The 11,280-nt window shown below is 38.0% G+C and overlaps 1 protein-coding gene across 1 annotated transcript; it reads left to right on the forward strand.

Annotated features, from left to right (window-relative positions):
* The first annotated feature begins 7,619 nt into the window (after window positions 1-7,619).
* Window positions 7,620-10,735, forward strand: LOC132165468 (pentatricopeptide repeat-containing protein At5g55740, chloroplastic). Its single transcript, XM_059576050.1, has one exon. It carries the CDS (start codon window positions 7,664-7,666, stop codon window positions 10,202-10,204), a length of 2,541 nt encoding a protein of 846 aa, XP_059432033.1. The 5' UTR covers window positions 7,620-7,663; the 3' UTR covers window positions 10,205-10,735.
* Window positions 10,736-11,280: the final 545 nt, after the last annotated feature.

An 11,280-nucleotide genomic window follows, 5' to 3' on the forward strand; every position in this document is an offset into this window, starting at 1 on the left:
TGAGTTTAAACCTTGCTCCACTTCATTCTCAATTTTAGTTAAATCTTCTACGTGTTGAGTGAGAGTTTAAGTCAACACATGAGAGAAAATTTAACTCTTCGTATCGACTTAAACTTTTATGATAAGTAGTAATTTAACATAGTATTACACGTGGTGGAAGTGTTAAAATGTTAATTAAACACTTACATTCATCTATTTCTATCCGCTTAACATTTTGAGATACGTGATTGCTTCCAAGTACCAAAATTGTTACATAGATGACAATATTTTGCATCATATTATAGGTGATATCATGGAAGGATCAGAGACAGTATTGGGCAAATGAAGAACAGCCATATCACTACATTTCTGTCAATGAATTTGCAAATGCCTTCAAGTCATTTCATGTAGGAAGAACCATCCAAAGCGAGCTTGCCACCCCATTCAATAGGTCCAAGAGCCATTCTGCATCCTTGACAAGATCCAAATATGGAGCCAATGTGAAAGAATTGATGAAGGCTTGTTTATCAAGAGAAGTTATTCTGATGAAGAGGAGTGCATCTTTTCACATTTTCAAGACAATTCAAGTGAGTAGCTAGTATCCCTGTGATTTTGTGCCCTTCAACAGAATTCTTACACCTAAATGACTTTTACACTCTTCTCATCATTTCAGCTTGAAATTTGTGCAATCATCGCGGCAACTGTCTTTGCACAATCCAGAAAGCATCACAGTACTGTAGAAGATGGATTAGTCTACCTTGGTGCTCTTTATTTTGGGCTCATTACAATAATGTTCACTGGATTTTCTGAACTTCCATCCACCATTGATAAACTTCCTGTTTTCTATAAGCAAAGAGACCTCCTCTTCTATCCTTCCTGGGCATTTTCCTTGCCAGTATCCATCCTTGGGATTCCTGTAACTTTCATTGAAGTTGCTTTTTGGGTTGCCACAACTTATTTTGTAATAGGATTTGATCCAAGTGGGATAAGGTCTGTATATTCAAAACTGATTATCCTTATTGTTAAATCATCATTTATCCCATATTGACAAAATTCGAAACCTCTGCTCTGATATTATACATGTTAATTAAATCATCATTTATTTCAAAAGCTTAAGCTCGCTCGTTTTACTTCCTGGGATTCTCCTTATTCACTGATTTATATATGTTTCCTGCATCAGGCTGCTAAGACATTTTCTCCTTCTCACTGCAAGCGCACAGATGTCATATTCACTTTTCAGATGCATGGCTGCACTTGCTAGGGACCATATTGTTGCAAACACAGTCGGATGCCTTGTATTCATGGGGCTTCTTGTGTTTAGTGGATTTGTAATATCACGAGGTATATATTAATAGTTCAACATTAAAAGATTTCCCTATGATTATATAGAAATCTGGCTTAATGTTGTGTTCTACATGTTTCATTTAGAAAATGCACAGAGTTGGTTGACTTGGGGTTTTTGGTTGTCTCCCTTGACTTACGCGCAAACTGGACTTTCAACAAATGAATTTCTTGGCCAGGCTTGGAAACAGGTGAGTATCCTTCTTTCTATTATAATAGAGTACTTTTACATACTTCAATACAAACAAGATATAGCCTTAACACTTCATCGGTTCCTTTTTCTCTCTGCTTCCGCTCTTTCTCTTTCGTATTATATATCCTTTTATATAGCTGTACAAGCTTGAATGTGAAAACCAAATGTAGGTTAATAATGGGTCAAAAGAAGCTCTAGGAATATCCATACTGAAAGCAAGAGGAGTGTTGACCAATCCATATTGGCCATGGACTGGTCTTGTTGCATTGATTGGTTTCATGTTCATATTCAATGGTGTTTCTGCTTTAGGTCTTGCTTATCTTAATCGTAAGCATTCTCATTTTCAACACTCAATAATTTTCTTTTCTTGTAATTCTTTGCTGTTCAAACTGAATTGATAAACATGTTGCTACGACTCTCTGCAGAATATGGGAAGTCTCAAGTGATTTTTCTGTCAAAAGATACTCTGGAAATAAGTAAGACTGAAGGGGAGGAGACACTAGAAAATGGAACAAGCTCCAGCAGGACCAGCAATAACAATGCACCAACAGGTAATTACCCCGCCAGTATTACGGACAGCACTAGTCGTCGCTGATATTAAATATTTGCCATGCTTTAGCGACGACCACAAATTGTCGTCTCTAATAAGTGACGTCGTTAAAGACCATTTTTCCTGTAGTGGCCGGCATTAAGCTCTTAGATTGAGATTTTCTTAATGATGCTTAAAATGTGATTCCTAAGACAATGCATAAAATGACAGAAGTCACTGCAGTTGGTAGACCTAAGAAGCTAGGAATGCATCTCCCATTCATTCCCCTCTCTCTGACCTATGAAAATATCAGATATTCAGTTGACATGCCAAAGGTAATTATGCTTTACAACTTTATGATCATCCATGTAAATTGTATGTACATTGATCGAAAAAAAACTAAAGGATCTCTGCTACAAACTTCATAGGCAATTAAAGATGAAGGTGTTTTAGAGAATAAATTGGAGCTTCTGAAGGGAGTTAATGGAGCTTTTAGGCCAGGAGTCCTGACAGCTCTAATGGGTGTTAGTGGGGCTGGAAAGACTACACTTCTAGATGTGTTGGCAGGCAGGAAAAACTGTGGATATTTAGAGGGAAGCATCACAGTTTCAGGCTACCCAAAGAGGCAGGAAACATTTGCTAGAGTTTCAGGATACTGTGAACAAAATGACATTCACTCACCCCTTGTCACTGTTTATGAGTCCCTCCTATATTCAGCATGGCTTCGTCTGCCTACAGAGATTGATGCAAAGACTAGAGAGGTAAATAAATTTTTTAACTTTATCTATCCTCCTCTGTTTTTGAAATTCCTTTTATGTTAATAGGTACTATTTTCTTTTGAAACTTAATGATTGCAGGCTTTTGTTGAGGAGGTGATGGAGCTGATTGAGCTAACACCATTGAGAGAGGCTTTAGTTGGGTTTCCAAATGTAAATGGACTATCCACTGAGCAGCGCAAAAGGTTGACAATTGCAGTGGAGCTTGTGGCAAACCCTTCAATAATATTCATGGATGAGCCCACCACAGGCCTTGATGCAAGAGCAGCTGCCATTGTAATGAGAACTGTGAGAAGTACTGTGGACACTGGAAGAACTGTAGTATGCACAATTCACCAGCCAAGTATAGACATATTTGAATCATTTGATGAGGTAATTAATTAAGAATTTGTTGATGTACAGAAAAAAAAAAAAAACACTCTAAATCATTTCTTCCTTTTGTGTATCTTGAAATCTGAATGCTTTTGATTTCCAAATATAGCTTGTTCTATTGGCTAGAGGTGGTGAAGAAATTTATGTAGGTCCACTTGGGCCACAGTCTCGCCATTTGATCAACTACTTTGAGGTAGCCCTAAACCTAACTAGAACCTTTTCTTGCTTTTTTTATCTTTTTTGGAAAAATTTTACTTAACCTCTCTAAACTTTTAGCGAAAAAGTTCGGGCAAAGCTTAGGTGCTGTCCAACTAAACTACCGCAATCTGTGGTAGTTTAGTTGGAAGGTTGAGATCTTTCAAGGGGTTTTCAACCCCAAAACGGCAGTAGGTTCTCCTTCCATTTAAAAAAAAAATTGAACCCGTTAACTCGCATCCCATCCCTGTTAACTCTCTCTTCTTCCCCTCAACCAGATACATTTTGTGGTCCGATCTGATTCCAGGTGCTGATTTGTCGGTTGGGTTTTGCCAAGAGAGGAGAAAAAGAGTGGAAGATCTGATTTACAGTTGTTGATGGTTTTGCTGAGAGAGAGAGGAGAGAGAGAGAGAGAGATGAGAGAGGGAAATTTTGAGGTCACCGTCATTTCAGGGCTTACCCATAGCGCACCAGAGAGGAATATTGTCGAGGATCTGCCCATAGCGCACCAGAGGGCCAGTGTCGATTTTGTCGATTTTGGGTTTAGTAGCTTCAAGTTTTCCCACGGGCGTCGATTTTTGGTTTTTCTACCCATAAGAATTTATTTTGGTGAGGGGAAGAAGAAAGAGTTAACGGGGCAGGAAGTTCCACGTTTTAGGGCCAGCGTCGATTTTGTCTGATTTTTGGTTTTTCTGCCCATAAGAATGTATTTCAGTGAGGGGAAGAAGAGAGAATTAATGGGGCAGGAAGTTCCTTCCTCAGAGATGAATGTATTTGGGTGAGGGGAAGAAGAGAGAGTTAACGGGGATGGGATGGGTGTTAACGGGGTCAATTTTCTTTTTTTTTAAAATTGAAGGAGAACCTACTGTCGTTTTGGGGTTGAAAACCCCTTGGAAGATCTCAACCTTCCAACTGAACTACCGCAGATTGCGGTAGTTTAGTTGGACTGCACCTAAGCCTCGCCCAAAAAGTTCAATGTCACCCCTGCTAATAGGGTTCGGGGTGGCATTGCAAAAACTCTAAAAGTTTAAAAGGATTAAGTGAAGTTTTCCAATCTTTCTTTGGATTATTCACTCAATTTTTCTTTTTTCATTTTCTTTTTGTGTGTTCAAAGGAAATAGATGGAGTTGGTAGAATTAAAAATGGTTATAACCCGGCAACGTGGGCCTTGGAAGTGACAACAAAGGCACAAGAAGAGGCTTTAGGAATCAAATTTGCAGATGTATACAAAAAATCAGATCTTTTTCGGTTAGTTAAGAAATACTCCTAATGGTTTTTACCCAAAAACTCACAACTTAATCTCTATTTCTTTCAAATTAATCCCTCAGATAATTCTGATGCAGGAGAAACAAAGCTTTGTTTAGGGAGCTGAGTACCCCTTCTCCAGATTCACAAGAACTCCACTTTCCCTCTATGTACTCCCGCTCCTATTTCACTCAATGCAAAGCCTGCCTGTGGAAACAGCACAAGTTATATTGGAGGAACACACCGTACAATGCTGTGAGACTTGTGTTTAGCACTTCAATGGCCATAATTTTTGGATTTATATTCTGGCGTCTTGGCCCCAGAAGGTACGTACAAGAAAAATCAAATTTCTTCCAAACTAGGTTAGAGAAAGTTCCATCAACTCAGTTTTGATGAAAACTTTGTCCAATGAATCTCGCACGAATTTGGAGCAACATGTATATAAAATAACTCATTAAAGATTTTGAATTGACAGGGGAACAAAGCAAGAAATTTTCAATGGGTTGGGTGCCATGTATACTGCACTTATGTTCTTGGGGCCACAAAGTGCTGGTACAGTGCAACCAGTTTTAGCTGCTGAAAGAACAGTTTATTATAGAGAGAGAGCTGCTGGCATGTACTCTGCTTTGCCTTTTGCAATTGCACAGGTATTCATAGTCCCTAGCAAATATTAGTTTGATAAAATGTTGGTGACCATTGCAGTTGCACTGATTTCTCTCTTGCCTTCGCCTTAATCTTCCTCATTCGTTTTTTCAGGTTACAATTGAGATCCCATATGTATTGGCTCAGGTTCTTATTTATGGGATTATAGTTTATGCAATGATTGACTATGAATGGACAGCCACTAAGTTCTTCCAGAACATGTTCTTCATGTTCATCACAATTCTGTACCACATATATTATGGAATGATGGTCATAGGAGTAAGTCCTAACAACCAAGTTTCCTCCATAGTTTCCGGTATCTTTTACTCGACATGGAATCTCTTCACCGGCTTTGTGATCCCCCGAACGGTAATTTTTCATCTAATAATCCTTATTATAATGTATTTAGCAATTGCTGAGAGAGAGGGATCAGGATTTCCTATAATTTAGGTTACTTCTAGGCATTGAAACACTTGAAAAACGCTACCTATTAAAAATGTGGCATGTTAGGGTTAAGAATTGAGTATATTTTCATCATGTTCTTACTCTCTATGTTATAGAAAAGCTTTGAATAAAAAATTTATATCTCTTAGTTTTCTGAAGAATAAGCGTCTCTGCAAAAGTATAGAAAAAACCTTTTGGGGTGAATTTTTTTTTCCACTTTTTTAATATGCGACATTTTTCAAGTAATTCGATGCCTAAAAATGACGTAAATTCCATAAATCATAATTTGAGAATCTATCCTAATCCGAGAAAGAGAGTTGTAATTTAAACAACTTGACTAATTGCAGAGAATTGCCGTGTGGTGGAGATGGTATGTTTGGGTATCCCCCGTATCATGGAGTTTCTATGGGTTGGCTACTTCACAATATGGAGACATTAACACTAAGCTGGACACAGGAGAGACAGTTGCTGAGTTCATCAGGGATTACTTTGGGTTCAAATATGATTTCTTGTGGGTGGTTTCTCTCACACTAATTGGCTTTTGTGTGCTCTTTGTTTCTGTCTTTGCTGTCTCTTTGAAGGCCTTCAACTTTCAGAAAAGATAAGGAACTTGCAACAGGCCTTTGGATTGAGTTGATAGATGAAAGGGTTTTGATGATTGTATTTGTATAATATAATTGGGAAAAGGGATTGAAATGATTTTCTACAATGTTCAGACCCATTTTATATTATTGGCCCTGCCTAAAATCGTTAGGATTATATGTATAAAACACATGGAAAACAAAAACAAAAAAAATGGCAAAGGGAGAATACTCACATAGCAAGTCGGCTACTCCAAGAACAAGGGGGCTAATTTGATTCTCTTGCTACAATCACCAAGAAAATGTGTAGATTAGGGCTTTGAGACCTCGAAACATTCTCTTCAATTTGGTTAAGAGACCAAGAGTGTGAATTCTAGTACTTAAACAAGCTCTCTTAAATAAACTTATGTCTCATTGTGGAAGTAGTATTAGGCTTCCATGTCAAAGTAGGACCTGAAAAACCCTAGCCACCATGCTATCACATACATGGCCACCCAAGGAAAAAAGCTTGTGTAATTAGGTTAATCCCAATAAAGGTTATAATCAGCTTTAGGAGGGAACTATAAAGAAAATACAACTGGTTCCAATATGCTAAAGAAACTTGTCATCTCAAGTCTCCTAGGTTATTATTAATTACTATTAATTTTACAAAATAATTGTGTTAATAGTAATTGCACTTTAGTATTTGTTTATTCTCAAAGCCAATGTGGCTTTTAAAATTTTCACTGCCTTCCAATCACTATTTTAAACATCACATCAATTTTAGGAATAAAATAAATTTATAAAAATAGTATATAACATTACTCTCTACTAATTGACCATTTCCACAAATTTAGAAAAATAAAAATAAAATATATTATCCAAGATAAAAAATAAAAAAAAAAAAATAAAAATAAAAAAAAAAAAAAAATATCCTATAATTAGGTCGGGGTGTAAACTAAATATTTTGACTTCAACTTGAAACACCAAAAAATAATACAACTCTTCTTGCCAAATAATTTTCCTCTCTTACCAAAATACCTTATAAACAAAATACACATTAATAAAACCATCAGAGCTACTGTCTTAGTTGGTTTTAAAGATTTCAGTGTTGAAGGCGCGGAGGTGGGTGGAGGTTCAGTGGTGAGCGTTAAGTTAAAACAAATGGAATAATCTATAGAATTGATTTGAATTAAACATACAATATTTTTATCTTAGTAGTGTATATATATATCAATTTTTTATGGAAGCCGTAAAATAGAGTTTTACACCGTATGTCCTATATTCAAGGGCCAAGGGGCTCTCCTATAAATTGTATTTGACGAAAGCTTTGTGTGGCAACAATGATCGCCAACCATATCCACACTTTGCTTCTGCTTCTTCATGCATGGCTTCTCTTGCTGTTACCCCCCCTCCAAACCCACAGTTCCCTCCTTTCAAACCCTCAAAAGCCACAAACTCTCAGAAATTCACACCAACCCATCTCACAAAGCTTCAAGAAGATGCCAAAAATCATCAAATTTTGTACAAGTCTTACTTCCACCACATATCTTCTCTGTGCAAAGAAGGTCAAGTTCAAGAAGCTGTGAACCTCCTCAGTGAAATGGAGCTAAGGAATCTTCAAGTGGGGCCTGAGATGTATGGTGAGCTCCTTCAGGGGTGTGTATATGAACGAGCTCTCTTCACAGGTCAGCAAATTCATTCTCGAATTGTAAAGAACGGTGATTTCTTTTTAAGAAATGAGTATATTCAAACAAAGTTGGTGATTTTCTATGCCAAATGCGATGTTTCGGAGGCTGCGAACCGTTCGTTTCGCAGACTGCGGGTGCAGAATGTGTTTTCTTGGGCTGCTATTATTGGGTTGCAATGTAGGATGGGTTTTAGTGAGGAAGCTTTGTTGGGTTTTTGTGAGATGGAAGAATGTGGGGTTTTACCGGATAATTTCGTTCTTCCTAATGCGTTGAAGGCTTGCGGTGCTCTTGGCTGGATTGGGTTTGGGAAAGGGGTCCATGGGTATGTGGTGAAGATGGGCTTTGGTGGGTGTGTCTTTGTGGCGAGTAGTCTGGTTGATATGTATGGGAAATGTGGGATCGTGGAGGATGGAAGGAAGGTGTTTGATGGTATACTTGACAGAAACGTAGTTGCTTGGAATTCGATGATTGTGAGTTATGTCCAAAATGGAATGAATAATGAAGCGATTGAGGTGTTTTATGATATGAGAGTGGAAGGTGTTGAACCGACTCGAGTCACTGTGTCGAGCTTACTTTCAGCATCAGCTAATGTAGGTGCACTTGAAGAGGGCAAGCAAGGGCATGCTATTGCACTATTAGGCGGATTAGAGTTGGATAACATATTAGGCAGTTCTATTATAAACTTCTATTTTAAGGTTGGTTTGATTGAGGATGCAGAGCTAGTATTTAGTAGGATGCTTGTGAAAGATGTGGTGACGTGGAATTTGCTCATATCTGGTTATTCGCAATATGGTCAGGTTGACAAGGCGCTTAATATGTGCCGACAGATGAGGTTAGAAAACTTGAGGTTTGACTCTGTGACTCTTGCATCCGTATTGTCTGCTTCGTCAGATATAAGCAACATGAAACTTGGTAAGGAGGCACATTGTTATTGTATTAGAAACAACCTAGAATCTGATGTGGTCGTCGCCAGTAGCATTGTAGATATGTATGCCAAATGTGAAAGAATTGATTATGCAAGACAAGTTTTCAATTCCACGATCAAGAGAGATCTTGTATTGTGGAATACAATGTTGGCCGCTTATGCTAAGTTGGGCCAGAGTGGTGAGGCCTTGAAATTGTTTTATCAGATGCAGCTGGAGGGTGTACCACCAAATGTGATTTCGTGGAATTCTGTAATTTTGGGTTTCCTTAGAAATGGCCAGGTCAATGAGGCTAAAGACATGTTCTTGCAAATGCATACCCTTGGTGTTGAACCTAACCTGATCACTTGGACTACTCTTATTTCTGGTATGGCTCAAAATGGTTTTGCCAATGAGGCAATTTTGGTTTTCCAGCAAATGCAAGAAGCAGGGATTAAACCCAATTCCATATGCCTTGTTTCTGCACTTGCAGCTTGCACTGATTTGGGAGCATTACGTTATGGAAGAGCTATTCATGGCTATGTTACAAGGCATGCAATTTGGCCATCCATACCTATTGCAACCTCTTTAGTGGACATGTATGCTAAATGCGGAGTTATAGATGAAGCAAAGTGGGTGTTTGATATGATTTTAAGCAAAGAATTGCCTCTCTATAATGCAATGATCTGTGCTTACGCATTACATGGTCAAGCTCTAGAAGCTATATCACTATTTAAACAGTTAGAGGAGATAGGTATAGAACCGGATAACATAACCTTCACTACTGTATTATCAGCATGCAGCCATGCCGAGCTAGTAAATGAAGGTATAGAACTTTTCAATCGTATGGTCTTTGAACTCCATATGAAGCCAACTATGGAGCATTATGGCTGTGTGGTTAATCTTCTTTCTCGCTGTGGTAATTTTGATGATGCTTTTAGGCTTATTCTCGCAATGCCATGCAAGCCTGATGCACATATATTAGGATCACTACTTTCTGCTTGTAGAGATTGCCATGAGATTGAACTTGGGGATTATTTGTCCAAGCATTTATTAGAATTAGAGCCAGATAATGCAGGAAACTATGTGGCGCTTTCAAACGCATATGCAGCCGCAGGAAGGTGGGATGAGGTATCATACATGAGGGATTTAATGAAAGAAAAGGGCCTTAGAAAGGTTCCTGGATGCAGCTGGGTTCAAATAGGAGGAGAACTTCATGTATTTGTTGCTAGTGACAAATCACATCCCAAAGCTGGGGATATTTATACGATATTGGCTCTGTTGGGAATAGAGATGCATTGTACAGTTAATTCACCTCTGTTTAGTGATGTTTAAATTCAATGCTCTTGAGCACAAGATTCATAACTCATAAGTGAAGTGATTTGGAAAGCTCTCAAGGTGGCACAAATGTAAGACCAATTAGTGGTGCAAACAAACCAATCTTCCTGATGAAAGATCATAATAGCCTATCAGTTGCCTGCAAGTTGATGCAAAAGCTGTGAGGACTGGAAAAACCTTATTGGCCTGAATGGAAAAGGACATGATCAAGACATCCACAAACTGTTGGGTGCAAGTTGTTTTGTTTATTTGATATACAAATTTACTTGAGAGGATTCTTTAAGTACTTGTAAGAACACGCCACACTCAATGTCTGACATGACATTGCTGTTTCAGCAGCTCTGATGCTTTAGTTGGTTTTGTGACCTGCCCAGGTATCTATCAAAGTGATGCAAAAATTTTGTAATTAAGTTTGTAAAAGCTGCATTTCTTTATAGCTCAGAGCAAAGTGAAGTTATTCAAGTATTGCCATGTATATATGGAATTAATCCCCATTTCTTTAAGCCCTGAAAGCATTGGTTGATTGTTACCCAGATTGTTGTATTTACACAATATATATATATATATATATATATATATATATATATATATATATATGAGATTCATATTGCAGATTTTTTGGAATTGATAATCCAGGTTTATGAATATTTCCTAGCCATCTTTAGTAACCTTTCTAGTTCAAAGATCACTGTTAGGTGCTAGCATTTTTTCCAGTGTTGCGAAGTACATATCTCTGGATCCAAGGAAAAGATCTCATGATGTTCCCCACAGCCTGGCAGCTTTGATGATGTTCCTCCCTGCCTGGCAACATCAAGGCCAACTTTGATACTGCACTGAGGCCTGATTTTGCTGTGACTAGTGTGGTAATCAGAGTCAGGGGAACATCATCAAAGCTGCAACTACACGTCTGCTTACAAGTGATGCTTCCAATATTGGCTGCTCATGCTGCAGCTTCTTGTGGAATTAAATCCCTTCTAGGACAAGGGATGCACTTACTGTTATACTAGTTATTAATGAGTTCCCTTTTGTTTACTGATTGAAATTTTGCTAGTATCATTTCGGATATTTGTTGA

Source organism: Corylus avellana, chromosome ca11 (assembly GCF_901000735.1).
Source record: "Corylus avellana chromosome ca11, CavTom2PMs-1.0".
NCBI lineage: Eukaryota > Viridiplantae > Streptophyta > Magnoliopsida > Fagales > Betulaceae > Corylus > Corylus avellana.

Excerpts from the sequence above, each read along its gene's own strand:
- LOC132165468 (XM_059576050.1), top strand. The coding sequence starts at position 7,664 with ATGGCTTCTCTTGCTGTTACCCCCCCTCCAAACCCACAGTTCCCTCCT.